This window comes from Chrysemys picta, chromosome 4 (assembly GCF_011386835.1).
Source record: "Chrysemys picta bellii isolate R12L10 chromosome 4, ASM1138683v2, whole genome shotgun sequence".
NCBI lineage: Eukaryota > Metazoa > Chordata > Testudines > Emydidae > Chrysemys > Chrysemys picta.
This window is the reverse complement of record NC_088794.1, coordinates 146284963-146305370: the sequence shown is the minus strand read 5'-3', so window position 1 is coordinate 146305370 and position 20408 is coordinate 146284963. Positions and strand designations below refer to the sequence as shown.

General features: G+C 39.1%; 1 protein-coding gene across 3 annotated transcripts in view; it reads right to left on the bottom strand.

The window, feature by feature from the left end:
• Positions 1-1762: 1762 nt before the first annotated feature.
• The window catches only part of WDHD1 (WD repeat and HMG-box DNA binding protein 1), a 49095-nt gene continuing 30449 nt past the window's right edge, over positions 1763-20408 (bottom strand). For all 3 annotated transcript variants that reach the window (XM_065593894.1, XM_065593895.1, XM_024107589.3), the window contains 13 exons: positions 19215-19456; positions 18197-18334; positions 16219-16375; positions 13539-13653; positions 11105-11236; positions 10197-10411; positions 8171-8292; positions 6694-6750; positions 6381-6424; positions 6083-6241; positions 5523-5647; positions 3934-4069; positions 1763-2713 (listed from right to left, as the gene is read on the bottom strand). In XM_065593894.1, coding sequence (XP_065449966.1) covers positions 2510-2713; positions 3934-4069; positions 5523-5647; positions 6083-6241; positions 6381-6424; positions 6694-6750; positions 8171-8292; positions 10197-10411; positions 11105-11236; positions 13539-13653; positions 16219-16375; positions 18197-18334; positions 19215-19456 — 1846 coding nt within the window. In that variant the 3' untranslated portion in view covers positions 1763-2509. The remainder of the gene's footprint in view (positions 2714-3933; positions 4070-5522; positions 5648-6082; positions 6242-6380; positions 6425-6693; positions 6751-8170; positions 8293-10196; positions 10412-11104; positions 11237-13538; positions 13654-16218; positions 16376-18196; positions 18335-19214; positions 19457-20408) is intronic.

Sequence of the window (20408 nt, the reverse complement as noted above, 5' to 3'; positions counted from 1 at the left end):
GTGCTTATTTACCGCGTGAAAGTTTGCAACTGTGTCCTGTGCCCCAAGGAGCTCTCTCTCAGGGCCATGTTCACAAATGCCGCTCTGGCTTTCTGCATATGACTCCAGATCAATGCCCCAGCATTTGCTATCAGTCCCAGGGAAATCCCTCTTATTCTCCCTTCCCATGAGATCTAATACCTTGGACCGTGGTTTCTACTGTTTTAGCTATCTCACTCCACCAAGGAGCTCAATTATTTCTTCCATTTAACCCGAATGAAGGGTGGCTAGCACAAGGTCTATGACTGCCAACAGGTCAAAGACACGCTTATTTGCAGCCATAAACGCCTTCTAGAATAACAGTACATAGATTGTGCTAGAGAAGCAGACTGAGGGTGTCTATATTGCAATCATAGGGGCTGATTGCAGCTTAACTAGACCTACCCAAGCTAGCTTAGATGGAGCTAGCTCGAGTCGTGGTAGTAGTAAAGCAGCAGCAGCATGTGCTTCAGTACAGACTGGAGAAGCCCACCACAAACCCTGGGTAATTACTTGCAGGGCTAGCCTGTGTTGAAGCCTGCACTGCCACAGTGTCACTGCTTCGGTACTCGAGCTAGCTAGATTAAAGCTAGCTCACGTATATCTACGTGTGCTGCACCCACACCCTGCGACTACAAGGTAGACAGACCCTGAGGACAGACCATGGTTGGAGATGCAGTGTAGAGTGAGGTCATTGAAGGCTCCTGCACTTGTCATGCTGCCAGGACCAGACATGTGAGATAGGTTTATGCCTCAGTGTTTTATAGTATATACATATAAAATGTACTATGTAAGTCTTAGGAATTCAGTCAGTATTTTCTAAAATAGCAGCATTTGCATATTGATCCCAGAATGGCTTAATCGGTTTTCTCTCTTTTTACTTATTGATGTGTCCAGTGCCTTATGTATATGTCATTTGGTTAAAAGCATGAAAGAGTAAAAACAGTATGAAAAAAAGTCTGTATTTATCAAATACAATTAGATTATTATTTAAGCTTTATATTAACTGGGTTAATATATCTTCAGATTTTCTTCCATTTGCTTACTCTTAGCACCAATAGCTGCCACGATCACCTCCACTTTTCCACATATAATGAAAAATGCCATGATACACTGAAATCTCAAGATCAAGCTTTTCAAAATGAAGAATGTTAAAACGAACAAAAATTCTCACTTTATCACTAACCTCTGAAATTTAAATTATTTAGGATTTAAGGGTTTTTTGCAGAAGCTCAGTTTTCTGTCTTGCTTCTAACTGATTTGAACACTAAAAACTCAAGATTCTTACTGAATGGGCAGCAGCTTAACATCTCAGTAGAATTCCAGGAGGAAAAAAATACTAAATGACTGAAGTCCTTAAAATTTGACTTGCTACAGTGAAAAGCTAAAGCTGTTACTCCTAGATCTGAAATCAAAATCAATGTGTGCTTGACTTCCAGTCATCAGACACTGCATTTTATCCATCTGCAAGAATGGTGTATATAACTGGCTTCTGACTATGAGGTGCAAGCAGGGCCGGCTCCAGCTTTTTTGCTGCCCCAGGGGGCAATTGCTTCTTTGGTGGCAGGACCTTTGCTCAGAGTGGGACTGAGGAACCCGCCGCCAAAGACCCGGACATGCTGCCCCTTTCCCTTGGCCGCCCCAAGCACCTGCTTCCTTTGTTGGTGCCTGGCGCCGGCCCTGGGTGCAAGTCTACTTCCGAGTGCAACATGCAAAAATTGAAAAGGAGACTTCCACCAGCCTAAACACAGAAATGTTCACATTTTATTTTAAACAAATATTACATACAAAACCCACAAATTCAAAAGTTAAGAGTGACCAAATCCTGGGGTAGAGCTCTTTTGGAGGTCAGGGGAGGAGCATACACATGTACACACAAGATGGCTTAAACCTCTCCTCTGTACACCCACTGTTCCCAGTACAGCTTCAGTACATGGCTGGACCCTCAGTACTAAATTAGGCAGCTGGAGCTCAACGGCTGGAAATCACCACAAGGAGTTAAAACTGCAGCCAAAGATCAGTATGGTACAGGGGCATCTTTCTCTCCCCCCATAGCTTCTTCTCCTTGCTACACTGACAGGATAAGAGTAAGTGACATAAGAGCCTCTACTTTGGCTCTACAACACCATGAGATCATCCTTATGCTTTGCCAATTCTCCAAGGGCTAACTATCTGGCTTTAGGATCAAATATCATGAGTGGTATGGCAGACAAAGGCCATGCGGCATCATAGAATCTGGCCCTATATCTAGAAAATAATCAGTGAATTATCACTATTTGTGTCGACTATACACACTTTATATAAAAACTTATTTGCATCAAGGCTCTCAGGGATGCTGCATCATTTCCATCATTCCACTTTGTAAAGGAATGTTTAGGACAAAACACTCACTCTTTTTGCAAGTGCACTTCGAGTATGTTGGCAAATTTCTCAATACACGAGAAACTAATGTCTTGAGACAAGAAAACAGTGGAAAGGTACCAATTTTGATTTAGCTCTGCTTGAATGCAAAGGCTGACAATCTGACATTTGTAGATGGATCTAACGGCTTCCGTTTTTTGGGCAAACTGGAGTCCTCCTTTGATTTTTCTTCTAGTTTCTCTTTCCCCTCATTCTTTGCATCTGCTGGGCGCTTCCGCTTTTTTGCTTCAGCTGAATTACTAGCTGCTCCTCCTTTGGCTTTCTCTGTCCAGACCTTAAAAAAGCAGGTACATTAAAAAACTAAAACCAAAGCATAATATAGTGAATTCTACTATCCTACCATATAATCACGGAAAGAAAATGTCTGCAGAATAAGGCAGCATTGGAATAGTGACTACACTGACCACCGCTAAGGTTTGAGACACATTGGTAAGGTTGGAAATTACTTCCTGAGTCCAGCTTGTGCTACTGCAGGACTCTTCTTTACATCAATATCCTAAGTAGTCTAGTTGTGAACACTAATGGTAGTATTTTAATGATCGCTCTTGACAAATTATTCAATGGTCATTTGTTCTAAATGCACACACACCATGGTAAGGTTGTGTTTAAGTAATTTTGACAACAAAAAGAAATGTTAGTGATACAACAATCCCCCCTCCCCACACACACCAAAAAAAAAAAAATTATGTTTCTCTCAATTTAGCATGATGGATATTTAATGCCCCAGGCTTTAGAACACAGTTATAGTCACTTTGTTGATTTCTCTAGTCTATACATTTTAAAAACCAGGTTTTGTTCAGGCCTTGGTCCGTTTGTTTTTGTAGGTGAAATTTGGACATCTAATCACTAATATTTGCACCGTGAGATCACTACAGGTCCAAAACAGCAAAGTTTTCTTGTTTTTCTTTACATGTCTTTTCTGTAACAAATAAGACAACGCTGCACAAACTATTTCACAGAAACATGGTCTAACCAAGGCTTTGTGAAGAACTATTATCTCTTCCATGCCACAGCTTATTTATACATACTATTATGGCATTTGCTATATCTTCAGACTGTAAGTGCTTGTCTAATTTGCTGCTTGTGATCACATCTAGGCCTTTCTCAATATTTCTCCTTTGTAACAAGTATTCTTCCATTTTGAACTTCCGCTTGGTGTTTTTACCTCCTTCTCTCACCTTACTAATTCTTGACCACTTTTCTGAACTTTTAAATTCCTTCCTTTCCTAGTCTCTGCATCCTCTCCAAATCTGATTTCATGTCTGCAATTTACTATTGTAAACATTACTTCTTCCTCTAAATCATTATGAAAATAAACAATTTATTAAGATCTGGCTGATAATTAAAGCATGTATTTTGGGTTTCGGCCTAGTATAATATTTTGAGATGGAGAGCAGCAGCATTTAAGGAAATTTCAAAACTGGAATTTCCAAAGGATTCAGTGGTAAAAGAGAAACAATTCTTGAAAAATATAGTGCAGCACAGCTTTCTTACCATCCTTTCATCAGATGACAGCACTCTAAATCGACTCATGCCTTCTTTTATTATGTCTGCTTCCTCCAAATCAGGATTATCTGCCAAAATACTCTCTCTGTTTTCTTCTAGCCACATTTGGAATCCTGTCTTTGGTCTAAAATTGTCACAAAAAATAATTTCCAGTGTATGAAGCCTATAGAACAACTTTACAAAAATAGCATTTGCAACAAGAACTGATTGGAGTGTTTTTTATTGCCACCGAGATCCTGTCTAGAAAAGGAAGTCAGCATATTCAGCAGTTTCTATTCTCTCTTCAGAACAGTTCACCAGTAGGCTGCAGCAACAGGCCAAGTCTGCGTGTTTTTAAAATAGAGTACTTGACTTTAAAACAGTGGTGGGAAACCTGCAGCCCGCGGTCAATGTAAACAAACTGTCTGGTGGCCCACCAGCAGAAATCATGGCTGAGGGCCTAAAACTTACACTACACATCATACATGACTATCAGTCACGTACGGATACACCTATCTCAAAGTGACACAAAATCAGGTGTGAATGGATTTTCTGTAACTGTTGGGAGACATGCAACGTTCTATGCTTTCACTGTATTTTCCTTACAATCACACAACTTGTTTTATGCAGAGACAGGTTTGACAATACATATACTATAAATAGCAGCCAGCTAAGATCCTAAAAGTGGCTTCACAACTGTGAAAACTTATTAATGAATGCTCTTATCATGGTTTTATACAGTTTTGTCTCATTCCAATGCCATCAGAAATTGTTCCCACAATCTTAATGTGTAACGACTACCTCTAGAGGCGAGGCAGCTAAGTCTTCACTCGATTAGCTAGTGAGACTCAGAAGATGAATATAATAGAAGTGCTGACACACCACTTTGATAGCTCATGATAGCTCAGTGGTTTGAGCATTGGCCTCCTAAACCAAGGGTTGTGAGTTCAATCCTTGAGGGGGCCATTTAGGGATCTGGGGCAAAAATCTGTCAGGGACGGTACTTGGTCCTGCTAGTGAAGGCAAGGGACTGGACTCGATGACCTTTCAAGGTCCCTTCCTGTTCTATGAGATAAGTATATGTCCATATATTTATGTTCCAAAATGTTCAAACCAAACTTTTTAAAAAATGCGACACTTCTAGGGTACGTCAATATTGCAGCCTGGGGTGTGAATGGCAGCTCATGTAGATATAATCTAGCTAGCTCACTAAAAACAGAAGTGAGGATGCTGCAGCACAGGCTTCAGTGCGGGCTGTACAAGTCCACCTGACCCTGCTGGGTATGTACTCACTTGTGCAGCAACTGCTGAAGCCCACACTGCAGCAGCCTCACTTCTATTTTTAGCAAGCTAGCTAGAGCACAACTAGCATGGGTACATCTCAGAGTTACTATTCACACCCCCGGCTGCAAAGCAGACATACCCTGAGACTAGCCAGATCTAAAGAATTAAAGAACATTAATGTGCAGATAAGAAAAATGAAATAGCAACAATTAATGAGCCTGATATTAGAAATGCAGACATTTCTGAAGTTGTGTCAAGTGTATACATCAAAATTAAGTGTTATGTGAGAAACAAAATCCCTTGTATTCATTCACCTTTTGTTTTCAGTGGGAGCAGCTTGGATTTCAGGCAATATATTTTCAGCTTTTTCTTCTTTTTCTTCTACTGCTTTGTCACCAGCATGGGGTGGACGGGGCTGGAAAAAAGTGGCTGCTAAAGCCTATAAAAATTTATAGATTTAGAAAAATTCACTGGTGATATTTACACATTGTGAATACGTCTACATCTAACAATACAAAACACATCATCCCAAGGAAAAGGGATTTTACTGAGGGTTTCTGTTGTTAAACTAATGGTTTAAAACCTTAAGACAGTACATGTGTATTATTAATACTCTATTATTAAATAAGAATAACTACTGAAGTCACTGCAAAGGCATGCTTTGTACAGCTTGACAAAAAAAAAATGTCATATTGCTTTTTAATCTGCACATGGTGTAGTTCTACACATTTCTGTACTCGGCTCGGACAGAGTTTACCATCTAGGTTGTTTCATTCAATCAACAGTGTTTCCTATATACAATAAGAGCAGGGAAAATTCATTTTACTCACTAACTTTTTGCTCACTGAACTAGTGTAAAGACTGGAAATATTACCTGCTTGGACTTGGGCTTGGGCATCAGAGGCTTTATAACTGGAGACTTTTGTTTGTTTACAGCCCGGCTGTTAGGTGTTGGGGTATTCTTGGAGAACTTGCTCATATTATCTAGAATATTAGCTGAGTGAGCTGTTGGGTCTTTTTGATTAGCCAATACCTAAAGTAACAAACAGTTGGGAGCATTTTATTTTCAGTCACAAAAGGGAGTCTTCTTTTCCAAAGAATTTCTTTTATATGAAAATCTGAACTTAAAAAAAACCAACAACCCACTATCAGATGAACTGCAAAATTCTTACCTTGAAGGGATTGACTCGTCCTTGACTGCTAGATGTAATTACAGCTTTTGTTACAGAAAAGGGAAAAAAAACAACACATGAAATTCTGCAAAGTATTGTGTGTGCTTCATATGATTAAATGGAACATTTATCATTTTATTTCCTTAATTAGAAAAATAAAAATATTCCGGCCTGTTAAATCAAAACTGGAAGTTCTGCACTTTTACTAGGATGTTAGGAAACAGGAGGAGGAGGCACGTGGGTAGATACTGACAACAAAATGATAGACCTGACAACAACATTTTCTTATTGGAATAAAATGGGATTTACTCACCAGATTTAGGAGTAGACATTTCTGGCAATCCTACAGTTTTGCAGAATGGATTTTGTCCTTCAGAATAAAAAGATGCATTTTAAATTCATAACAAAATGCAAATATTAAAACAGCACAACTCATTTAAAAAAAATCCTAGTGAACTCGTATGTAACTTTCATCACTACTTTACATTTTAGTATTTGTATAAGTGCTTTAACAGACACATTTAAATCATTGTATCCCTATTTGGACTCACCTTTTCTAAGAAGAAGGAAAGAGCTGAATATTTACTTTGCTAAGCTAAGCTTTACTTTGCCACTTTTATGGATAACCCCACTTAAACTTCATCTTTTTGAGCAGTAGAAGCAACAGCATTTATTGAAAAGAATTTCTAGTACTTAAAGTGTTACCATAATATAGAAAAGAGCATACTAAGAAAAAACGAACTTATAATTGCAGGTCTTCAGAGCAAGTTTCAGTGTTTGCACACTCTTCACTCCTCCAAAAAAAATGGTAAGCATGTGCTAGACTGTAGTTCAGTGATTATTTCCCCTCCAACCCCTCCATCTTAGAGTCCAAAGCATTCAGATTACTAAATATGTATTAACACACAGAAGGTGGGAAATGGAAAGAGCACAAGGAGATGCATGCTAGAAAGTCTGTCTGGAGGTGATAGTGAAGATATAGCAGAGCATCACAAGCTACCTATAACCCTTTTCCTTCAGGTGCCCCAGAAAATGGGCATTGGCAGCCAGGGAGAGGACAGAGCCAGGATGTGCCTTCATTCTGTTAATTCAGCCCATGTAAGAGCTAAATTGAAACCAAGGAAACAGTTCCATCAGGTGACCCAGAAGTCAATAGGTGCTATTGTTAAAAATGAAACCATAAAAAAAAATGCAGTGATAGTAACATAGTTAAGTGGGATGTTCAAACCAGACAGAACATGTCTAATGGTTAGTGTCCTAACTGGAGTCAAGAATCCTTATTTCTTTCCATAGACTTCAGTGGGCTTTGGATCAGCCCTATGTGTAGAGCACTGCAAATCTGCTGCTATCTGCTTTGCATCCGCAGATACGGATATCCACGGACCATTTTTGCAGATCGCGGATGGATGAGGATCCAAATTTTATATCTAAAGCCTTGCAAATCTGTGGATATCAGCTTTATATCCGCGGATCATTTTTGTGGATCACAGCTCGGATGCGGATACAAATTTTGTATCCGCGCAGGGCTCTACCTATGTGTCTGACCTGCTGTGTCCCTTAATATCTGTGCCTCACTTTCCTTGTAAGATGGAGATGATACTTACCTACCTCACATTGGTGTCTTGAAAATTAATTCTTTAAAAATGTTAAATGCTATATAAATTGTTGTGTTATCATCCAATCCATTTTATAAAGTTATGAGGGGAATTTCCACAATGAAAAATTCCTGTTAAGTCTGTAAAACAAAGATCGGTGTAAACTTCCCAACCTGCCCCAAAAGTGTTTCTTACTAAATTTTTGCATTTCTTCCACTTCCTCAACTGCATCAGCTTCCTTGCTGTCTTCCATATCTTGTTCATGCAGAAGGTTTCTGACTCGAGGCTGGCTCCACTCTGTTGTAGAGTTGCTATAACTAAATGGAAATAATTAATTTTAATGAGGCTGTGCATGAAACTCCACCTCATCCAAAAGGGAAAGAGGAACGCTCATTAACAGAAAGGAATAAAGTGAGACCAAGTTACATTTCTGTATTAATTTTATAAAATGAAAACAGTCTAGGCTTTGTTGTTTTTTTTTTTTTTATTATGCTGTGGATTAATCTGTGATAAGACAGTCAAAACAATTCAAGGGTTTAATAAATTAAATATCAATAACCACGTCAGTGCCACCAACACACAAAATACATTCAGTACCACCATCACAGTACTCTTATGACACTAGGTGGGATCACATGTGCCTGTGTGTTCTCTTGAAGTTCACAACACTGAATTAAAACAGCCTGCACTGACCTCCAGAACTCAAAGGCTCAAAGACACATCCACACAACTTTACCTTACTACCCAAGATGGGCAAGATAGTGTGCTCTGAATAAGAAGAACATTGCAATCATTTTTGGAGGAAGAGTTAAGGAGAAAGGTGCTAACTACTGAGGAAAGGGATAAAGTATCCGAGATCTCCTGCTATATAGTGTTGACAATTTGCAACAATATAAATGGGCCAAGTTTTCAAGACTAATCATTTAATTGTGCACACATGCCAATTATATGCACAAACTACTCATTTAAATACAAAGCCAAATAACTGGATGCATATATTTTCAAACTGCAATTTAGACAGCAAGTGTTGAAAATATGATCTTATATTTTACTGAAATCCCATTAAATTACCAAGTACATTTTCTGTATTTCTCTCTCAATCTTTGCTGATTACTAAGATGTGTGTATATGTAAACAGAAGCTCTCTTTTTCCAACAAGACTCTTACAGCAATGACTGAATCTGGCAATAAAAACAATCTAGTTTTTGTGATATAATCCTAGAAGAGACTGAAATCACCAACATTAGACTGTGGCTTCCATTCATGAACCAGGAAATTGGAGCAGACTACTTGGAAGGGAGGTATCATCCTGTTTGCAGCCACATATTCTGAAGTAAACCTGCAGACATTTTTATGTATGGGCCTTGCACTTGTTGCAAAATTAAACTTCTTTCTATCAGAATAAGCTTCCTAACTTTACGCACTGTACTGTGATGCCATTATCTCACTGCTGGTGAAAGGCTGTGAAAGCTTTTCTATCACTGGATTAGTGACACCGTTTAATACCAGCTCTATTCCTCTATCTACTCCTAGGGGGACAGGGGCTGTGAGGAACATCCACTTTGGCTGTAAATCGCAACTAAGGGCGGTTCTACCACATTCTTGCACTGAAATAATTAACTTGGTTTTAAGTCACAATTTTTGTTATTTTGGTGCAAGTCTGCATGTGGACACTAATAACAAAAGGTGTGCATTAAACTGCTCTAGTTATTTCAGGATCAGTTTGTGTGTAGACCAGCCTTAAGTCACTGCACTGCCAACTCAGCCTAGAATCTCAAGAAATTGATCTGAGTTCCTTCAGCCTCAATCATCACCAATAATAGTTTGCAATCAGAACTTAGTTCTATTCTATTCTATATAGGTTCAAATACCACCATAATTACTGTGGTAACTGAGCAACTTAGATAAAAATTCTTCCAACACCACATAAGCAGGAAATGAACCAACCCACTCTCTCTAGCTTTGCTGGCTCTTCAGAGCTAGCTTAATACGTTGAATCCCCAGAGGGAGTAGAGCTATTGAACAACACAGCTCTACTTTTCTATAGACAATTTTTAGAATAGAATCACACTAGGATTAGAGCCAATTGTCCTAACACTAATAAATATATTGCAAGTTATAGCATTGGACAATAAAATTGGATTGACTGCACCATAATTTTGAATATATCCATATTAAAAAAACCCTGCAAGTTTCTTTATCATGTTGAAATTCTTTTTACCCAGCATTCAGATGATTTCGGAAATCCTCCTCCTCCTCCTCTTCTTCAGGTGCTGCCATCTCTGTCGCTTTCTCTATAGCCATCTCACTAAGCCGCTGGGCTAATATTAATTTTCTAGAGCGAGATGCATACTTGATAGCTAAATTGACAGCATTTTGGGTCATCAAGTCAGCAAGCTCCACACAACGAAATTCACGTTCCAGTTTACAAGAAAGCTAATAAAGAAAAATAGTCCTTTAGTTGCACACTCCACAGGCATACTTCCTAGAATAACCCAAAGAGAATAATTAGTAATGGCACTAGCCACCACCAACTTAATATCTCATAAGGGGCATAGCTTAGCCAGACACCTGTATATATACCTTATAGCTCCTAGTAATTTGTAAGGACAGTAACTTTTCTTAGGCAACACAGACTGAAATTTAGTAATCATGACAGTGAAAGTTTAACAACACTGTCTTGAACAACAAAGGATAGATCTAATCCTGCTCTCCTGACTCTCTTGATTAGTGTTACTGATTTCAGTGGGACTACTTGCATAAGAGAAGTTAACAGGATTTGCACAATGTGGGCAGGAACTATGCAAACATTGCACAGAGCACTGCCAACACAATTCAATTCTGACCCTGCAACACCTATAGTATTCTGGTGCTAGACTTATTATGCAGAGAGTGCCAACAATACTTAATAGTATAGCAAAAAAAAGGAGTTCTCTCTGTACAACACCTTTTCCACAATTGAAAAGCAATAGTGAGACTAAAATCATACAGCGTGTTAGGTGGATAACTGCACACATGGAAGAAAATGACAAAGTAGCGATCCATAATTAAACAGCATCAAATACCATCTACTGAAAATTAATGCTCAACAATAAGTGTCAATTTCTTTTGCATTTAAATTTTACTTACAGCAAACAATTTCATTAAAAGCTCCTGCTGTTCTTTTGCTGCCTCATTTTTAGCATTTTCATCATATTCATATCCATTTTTGGATAAATAATCCAAGTGGTTGTGAAACACTACTGAACGCCAAAATTGTTCCTGAATAAGAGAGAGAGGAAAAGGCCAGAAAAAAAAAGGTGCTTAGTACTTTCCACCAACTTGTATCAAATTATTCTCTAATGTTCCTTTTCACATCCTGCTGGGGCAAGTGATAGATATTTGTCCTTAAGCCTTTATCTGCAAAAGAAAAATAGACCACACTAAGAACTTGGACAAATTGGAGAGAGTCTAGAGAAGAGCAACAAAAATGATTAAAGGTCTAGAAAGCATGACCTATGAGGGAAGATTGAAAAAACTGGGTTTGTTTAGTCTGGAGAAGAGAAGACTGAGAGGGGACATGATAACAGTTTTTAAGTACATAAAAGGTTGTTCCAAGGAGGAGGGAGAAAAATTGTTTTTCTTAACCTTTGAAGATAGGACAAGAAGCAATGGGCTTAAATTGCAGTAAGGGAGGTTTAGGTTGGACATTAGGAAAAACTTCCTAACTGTCAGGGTGACTAAGCACTGGAATAAATTGCCTAGGGAGGTTGTGGAATCTCCATCATTGGAGATTTTTAAGAGCAGGTTAGACAAACACCTGTCAGGGATGGTCTAGATAATACTTAGTCCTGCTATGAATGCAGGAGACTGGACTAGATGACTTCTCAAGGTCCTTTCCAGTCCTATGATTCTAACTTTATGGCATACTTGTAAAACACATCATATCCACACACAGAAGTGCTCCAAATAGTGTTGCCAATGTTGTTTGTATGTATTTCTGGAGGTTTCATCGTATGACATAATCTTTAATTAAAGATTAATCTTTAATTCCTGGAGACTCCAGGACAATCCTGGAGGTTTGGCAACCCTAGCTCCAAACAGCTTGCATGCACAAACGCACGCCATTTGTATTATACTTGTTCGCAGCTGGTCTAATCTGAACTATCTGAGCCTTCACCAGTTTAGGGCTAGAGTGAACAATGCTAAACCATTCCGAATAAAACAGTTCAAACAGTCCTACTACTACTGTTCTACAGTGCATTGGCAGCTTTTCAAAATCCCCAGAATCCACTGCTTCTGGGAGCTGTAACAGAAACTGTAGGATAGAATACCAGAAGGCATTGTAAGTGAAACAGTATAAAACAGCACTAGCATGGACACTGGCCAAAACTGCAGTGGTTTGCAAACACAAATAAACAGGACTAGCGTGCACAAACGGAACCATTTGTGTTTAAGCTAGTCCATGCTCATTGGATCAACTGGGAACCATTCAGTCCTACAGTGTGTAGACACTACCTAAAATACAAGCTCCCTCCAGCCAAATTAACAGCTCAGGACGTCCTTCTTCCACTGCTTGGCAAGGACAATGAGACACAGATTCAGTCAGTACTGTTGAAAAATGGAGGAAAACCACTGAACACTTCACAAAAGAATGTGGTATTTTTTGCTGAAGCTTCTTCTGTATAGATAGATCAGTGAGCATAGACTTCAAAACATATGAAATTGCCTCTGAGATGGAGATTAAAACTCAGTGTACTATTTACACCATGTGCACCCCAACTGAAACGAGGTTTAAATCAAAGCAGAATTTGAAGCAAAGTACAGATCTTTTGCAGAGATACCGAAGAATATTCTGCATTTGCATCTTTTTTCAACTAGTCTCTATTTTAAGAGACAAATTAAACCTGAAGACCAAAATTTTCAGAATGACTAATAATTTTGAGTGCTTAGTGAAATACTTTAAAGGACCCTGATTTGCAAAAGTTGGGAGCTCAGCACTGCCTGAAAATAGACACCTATAATGGGTTTCAAGTTGAGCCCCAAACACTAAGGCAGCCAAAAAACGTTAATCACTTTTGAAAAGCAGACAGATTAGATTTTGATGATCAACGGGAGATAGCATTTCTTAATGAGTAATCTTACATTGATTCTATCAACTTTGTTCTAGATTTATTCTCCTTGGTACATACAATCATTTCAACAACAAAAAACTTGTATGAACTACCAAACCTGAACAAACTCCATGCCTAGATCTCTTCCGTAGACTCTACGCTGCCTCTTTGTAGTATGGTTCCCAAATTGTTTACTGGGGTTAGATATTTTGCAATAAATAGATGCCAGATTGACAGCTCTAGTGACTGAAGACCCCTATTTATGTACAGATGGACTTCAGAAGTGGAAGCTTCCCTATACTATCCTACCGATGTTCCTCAACCTTGACCTAGGAGCAGAACACTAGTTCAGTGCTGTCATGTATTCAATAGTTTGCCTCTTTGCAGTGAGGGTTTTAATAATGTGGACCCCTGTTCATTAGGAACACTTAAGATAATCTTATCCCAATTTGCTGGTAAAGTCTACATACCTCCATCTGTCCTTTTTCTGTTGTAATTTGACAGTAAGGAAGTTTAAAGGATAAAATTGCTACAGCAGGACGTGGAAGTGTAGGAGGGAACCGAGCTCCTTTACAAGGAATGCACCTGCCCAAGAAAAACAAAACACATACAAACCACTCAAAATCTACAGAAAAGCCTAATTGCAAGTCAGGTCTCCCAAGAATATAGAAGGAACAAGATATTTTAACAGGATTTGTTATTTACAAAAATTGTATATCCTAACCGTTAAATCAATATTGTAGCGATGGGATTAAATATATTTTTACATCTATGCAACTGGTGAAACAAATAAAAGCTCATGAAATGATCAGAACATATGCTCCACAACGTCAGCTACACCAGAGTACCCTATTCCATTCTCTTGTTCACTTTAGATACTTTAAATACGGCAAACAATAAAAACATTATAGCAAATTTCTAACACACGATTTAGTATATTCTAGAAACTGTAAAATTCCAATTTATCCGAAACATGGTCCACAGAAAAACTGAAGATAATTGCAAAATTTGAGCTGCCTTTCTTATTGTTTGTTTTATTTTTGACTGAGGAATGGAGTGTGTGATGGAAAGGGATATATATACACACACATACACACACACTCTCTCTCTCTCTAGAAAGAGTCCTGTAGCATGTTCTGCTTTTTGACATACTGGATCACACATGCAGTCCTGAATAAAGTGACTCTAACGTTATTGTAGCACTATAATGGCATTTAAGCCGGTACACTCTTGCTGGGTTCAGCTAAGTAAAATGTCAGGTTGGGAAAGGTGATCTATACAGCTGCATCACAGCAGCATTAACAAAATTTCTCCTTAAGTGATGTTGTTTCAAACACTGCATAAAAAAAGAAGCAGCATTACTGGTCTGGCTACGTGTGTCAATTACTGCATAAGGTTTGATAAATGAAACACCAAACAATGACCCTCCCCTGCTTTCTTATCTTTAGCAGTTGAGGTGGCTTTGAATAAAACGTTCTTTGTAATTCATAGAGGAGTACACTTTTTCTTTAGAGCAGGAGGAAAAAAACTCATGATGACTCTGACTTAGTCATCCCACCAGTTTGATATACATTTTAATGAGTTTCCTGGAGACCAGGGTTATTTAAAGATCTGGAAGAAGAAGTGGACAGTGAATTGAAGTCTGCCAGTGACACAAAACACTTTCACTTAATAAAACACTACAGAGGAGTGTAAAAAGCTCCATTTTGAATTACAGGAGAACCTCAGAGTTATGGACACCTCAGGAATGCCCCGCGGGAGCACCAGGGCTCAGGGCTTTAGACCTGGAGTGCTGGGGCTCGGGACTTCAGCCCCATGGCTCCTCTCCCTGTTTCAGCCTCACAGGGGGTGCCGGGGCTTGGGGCTCCCCACAGCTCTGCTCCCAGTTTCAGCCGCTCCCAGTTTCAGCCGGGGGGGGGGGGAACATGCCAGGGGTTGGGGCTTTAGCTATGGGGGGAGCGCTGAAGCTGAAACCAGCACTCCCCTCGTAGCTAAAGCCCCAAGCCCCGGTGGGGCTGAAGCTGGGAATGGAGCCATGGGGCTGAAGTGTTGAGCCCCACCGCTTCTCCCCCACCCCCCAGATCTAAAGCCCTGAGCCCAGGTGCTCCTGAGGTTCAGAAGCCCCAAGCCCCCTTTCCGGAGCCCTGACCTTCTCCGACCCTGCAGCTGCAGCCCCAACCCGCTGTGGCTGAAGGCGTGAGCTGGTTGTTTTTTGGGATTTTTTTTGTCTCCGCTGCTGCCTGATTGATTACTTCCAGTTCCACATGGTGTCTGGTTGACCGGTAAGTCCGTAACTCTGGTGTTCGTACTTTTGAGCCTCTACTGTACATTTTTTCTAAATTTATCTGCCAGCAGTCTGTAGAGTGGTACACCATTGAAAAAACAAGCTGATGGGTTCTGAACCGGCGGGAACCTCTCCAGAAAAGGACGTAGAAGTCATAGATAGCTGAATAAAGAGGCCAACCTAGTATGGATCAGCAATTAAACAGATAGGATGCGTGGGTGCATTAAAAAAAGGGATAGAAAACTATCAATTACTTAAAACAATGTTATTGTCATATATTGTTCTAGGAAATGACAGTTCGCTCTCAGCTCCTCACAGTCATAGGCTAAGTATTATCACACAGATAACCAGCTACATCTGGATCCGCACAGGGATCCACCCACGTGGATGCCATTGCAAGATCTGGCAATTATTGAGGGGATACACGGGGAAAAGGTATACAAAGTAATCAAGGTGTTAAAAAAGCAATGTAGGACTGGACCAAATGGAATTGAGAGCTTATGATGCTGTTTTAGGAACCCCATAGTCAGAAGAAAGCTTACAAATTTATTTGCTTTAGAAAATTGTAATTTTAATAAGGTTTGTAATTCACGATAAAATGTAAGATGCCTGTTAGCCACACATTAGAAATTTCTTATTCAATTTGTTACCGACAATTTTATTCAAGGTCAATTTAGTAATTAAATGTCCATTTTAAAAATTACATAAAGAATTGGATCACTTTCTGAGCATATTTATTAGCTATTTACCCCTTAAAAATCATGTTAGTTAAAGTTTCTTTACAGTTTCTATTATTATAAAGGGGAAACGTAACATACACCATGACCAAGACAAACACATAAGTAACTCTCTTTGCAATATCCCACCTCAGCTGCTGGGGGTTTTCATGGATGCCAATTACCCAATAATGATCAGATTTTCCTTTGCAGTATTCTCTTGTGTCACATACTGGAATCCAGGTGTTCCCAAGTCCTCTGTTCAACATTTTCACAATTCCCTCAGAATCCACATAACATGGGGTACCTATTTGTAACAAACACAAGCATTGTTCTGGCAGCCAACTCAATCTAAGGCTGCAATAGGACTAAGGATTTATGGGCAGATGCTGCTCGACAGCAGTGGTGAGGATGCCCAAATATTAAGTAATGTCATCCAGCCCAAAAGTACAAACTGTTTGGGAGAAGCTATTGTTTGCTTAGAAAGCTGCACCACCTGCTGGCCAGATTATTCAAACTGACATTTAAACATGGAGATACGTAAGAGATTGAAATACCTGAAAGATCTGAAAAAAGAAGAACAGGAGTACTTGTGGCACCTTAGAGACTAACAAATTTATTAGAGCATAAGCTTTCGTGGACTACAGCCCACTTCTTCGGATGCATATAGAATGGAACATATATTGAGGAGATATATATACACACATACAGAGAGCATAAACAGGTGGGAGTTGTCTTACCAACTCTGAGAGGCCAATTAATTAAGAGAAAAAAAAACTTTTGAAGTGATAATCAAGCTAGCCCAGTACAGACAGTTTGAAAGATCTGAAGAATTTGACAGAAAATAAGCTACTTTAGGAAAAACCCCAACGTTAGGAATAAGCACTTTTTCCTACTATAAGTCTCAGAAGTTAGAAGTTCAACAGAAAGAAGGTTTCTCTCTTCAGCCCGAGGCACAGCAGTATTTGCAATTTATCCTGAAACTCCCAAGCAGGCAGTTCCCAAATTCAACTACTTAGCAGCTGTAAACATCATCTATATTTGATTCAGATGGTGCAATCTCTCTGCTTTCTCACTATCCAGCCAAAATTGGGGCCTGGATGAAGGTTAGATGGTGGAGACTCAATCCACAGAAGAAAGAGGTAATACTGGTTGGCACAGAAAATATTCAGAAGAGATGTTAAGGCTGATACCTGTCCTTGGACTAGAGGGTGTTTATCTGCATTTAGTCAGTAAGGTGTACAAGCCAGGGATCCTGCTAGAACCCCAGTATTTTTTAGCACTAAAGTAGCATTAGTAGCCAAGAAGAGTTCTTCTCATCTATGTATAACTAGCAGATTGGAACCTCTCTTTTTGGATACAAAGCTGTCCATTTATCCGGTCTTTGTCACCTCAAGCTGCAATTATTATTGCACACAAAGCTATCATTGAAGACCACTCACATTTCAGCTAGTGCAGAATGCAATTCCTGAATATTTAGTGGTGCTTCTCGCTGGGAGAATGACACCTGTAGTCCACAGGATGCTCTTAATAACTTTATAATTTTGTTCCTGACTATTGCAGAGAACACCTCTCCTCATGCTATACCACAGCAGTTGAGGTCAGTTGAAGAACTGACTTAAAAGCCCCCACATTTAAAAGGGGAATGGTTGGTGGCATAGTGTTCCCAGCTACGGGCCCTCAGTTCCAGATCTCACTCCACACATTGATCTGACAGAGGAGACTTTGTTGACCTTCATAGAATGCTATAGGGCTCATCTATTTTTCTCACGGGCTTTTCCCTAAGCAGATATTTGGGACAGATCTCAAGTTTTTTTCTATTTCAGTAGAATGGCAGAGATGTAACTTTTTGGGGGGAGGCAGGAGGAAAGCTGATTGGCTCAAGGTTTTTTGGTAACATTTGAATGTATTTTTTTAATATTGTAAATGCACTAAGATTTCCAATTACCACATTTATGCCAGCGGAAGATGGATGGGATCGATGGTCACGAGACTTTCAAAACAAATTGGAGTTACAGGAACATCTTATTTTTTTAAAAATTAGGTGAATGCTTCTGTAAAATTCTGCATCTAAAAGAGAGCCAAGATTGCTCACTGGAACTCTCATCACATAGCTGCATCATCTTACCTTCTGCTGAAAATCCTACCCACATCAGGTAGGATTTCCTTGTAAGAGGAAGTGGGTTTCCATGTAAAACCTGTCTCTTCTTTTTTCCTAACTCTATCAGCTGTACTCCAAGGCACTGGTCCCCATCAAAGCCAGTACCTAGTAAGAAAAGAAGGTCAACCCAATGACTGTATTGCATAACAATATAATTTTAGATTTGAATAGACAGAATCTGATGGTAAAATGCATCTTCCTCTTTCTGAGCTCATTTTAAATATAAGTTTTTAATTGAACACTTACCTGACTAATTCTATTTCAGGTCCATGCCTTAACTCCAAGGTCAAATAACTGAGAACCCAATTCTGATCTCAGATATGTGGGTACATATTGTGTGCATCTTATAAGATCAGCTACAGCTCTTACAAGCACATGCGTAATATTTGTTTTTACAAACTACAGGGGCAATTTGCTCCCGTGTATCTGAAATCCAAGTTGGATCGTGGCTATCTTACAGTTATGATCCTCCCCCCTCAAACTTAGCCAATTATCAAAACATTTCATTTGTTCCTGCCTAGCAATTAATTCTCTATAGCATATTCTTCTTCAGAATTCAAGATATTTTAAGTGATAGATGTGTATAAATATGCAATGAGGCCAACATTTGCAAACTTGACTGCCTAAAATTTCAAGCAACAATTTTTTTTGCTGATTTTCACAAGTGTTGAGCACCTACAACTCCTACTGAAGTCAATGGGAGCTGTGCATCCTTAGCACCTTTCAAAATTAGGTTACTTATTTTTAGGTGCCTAATTTAAGACACTCGAGTTTGAATATGTAGGTTTTATTTTGTTTAATAACATTTGTGGGTTTGCAGCAATCAAAGGAGTAACTGGTGGAGGAGGAGAGAGGAAGCACAGAGTGAGGAAAAGAAAAGAAGAACTGGTGACCATGCACAATAAACCAATACTTGAAATCACTAACAAGAGATGGTAGGGATTTAAAACAAACCAAAAAAAGAGTATGAGAGGAAGAAGAGTACCTCTGTGATAAATAACCACAAGCTGCTCTCCATGTCCCGCCATTGACACCACTGGACCAGGGAGACTGAAGATCTCTTTCTGAACTCCACCAATTGTAAACACACGAGTTAGCATGGCACTAGTGGCACAAGCAGCCCAGCCCTGACCCAGACAAATAGCTTCAATATCTTCATCCTTTGGCATATCTACTGTCCATTCCTTGTTGGAATCCCAAGAGCTAAAATGAACGCAATGAAGCTTGCTAAAAAATAAGAGGAATAAAAGGAAAACATTTAAACATTTAAATCTGAAATAGACAGCGTGACTTAAAATACACCGTCCACTTACCTGTGCTCTGTAAAGTTTTATTGTTTTCTGAGACTGGGGATTACCTACAATTTGCAACTATATCAGATAAGTGAAATGGCATGATACTTGCAGATTACCATTTATAATCCTATTGCTCAGTGACTGATCATCCAATTCAATTTGCAGCTTCAGAAATCCAAGCTTCAGAAATCCAGATTCTTAAAAAGCATGATGTGGAATCTGATTGGAGTCTATGGGTGGGATGTTCAGATGCGCTGAGCAACTCGAACTCCAATTAAAATTAATGGGAGCTGAGGGTGCTAACCACGCCTGAAAATCAGGCCCTACAAATCTTGTCACATTTTCCTGACAAATTCTGTTGTTTTTTTAATTAAAACTTTTAGTTTTTAAAATTTAAGCTTTAAGAGATAGACATAAGCAAATTGCTTTAAAAATTTCAATTTGATGAGAGTTTATTTGCATGAATAGTTCTATTCAGTGCTGCAAGGATATAAAAAAAATAAAAAAGACAACTCCCACAGATATCTGTCAGAGGTAAGTAAGATCTACCCAGGGATAGGGCTACATGTTTAGGGTTTGATCCCTGTGTCCATGATTCATTACTGCCCATTATATTCCTGATTGTCATTTAAAAGTGGAATTCCAAGTGCAACATCTTTCATATGGCAAATTTAAAAATACAGCCACTTTAGAGTCCTGTTACATTCAAACACCAGAAGGCAAAAAAGGCAGACTCCCAAGTGTTTGACACGGTACCCCAAGTGTTTGACACACTTTTGAAAAAGCCTTGGAAAACGTACAGGTTTTTCAGAGCTCCTATAACTAGTAGATGCTGATCACATTTTATAAATTAAGAGCTACATTTTGGCTAGTTGTACATGGAC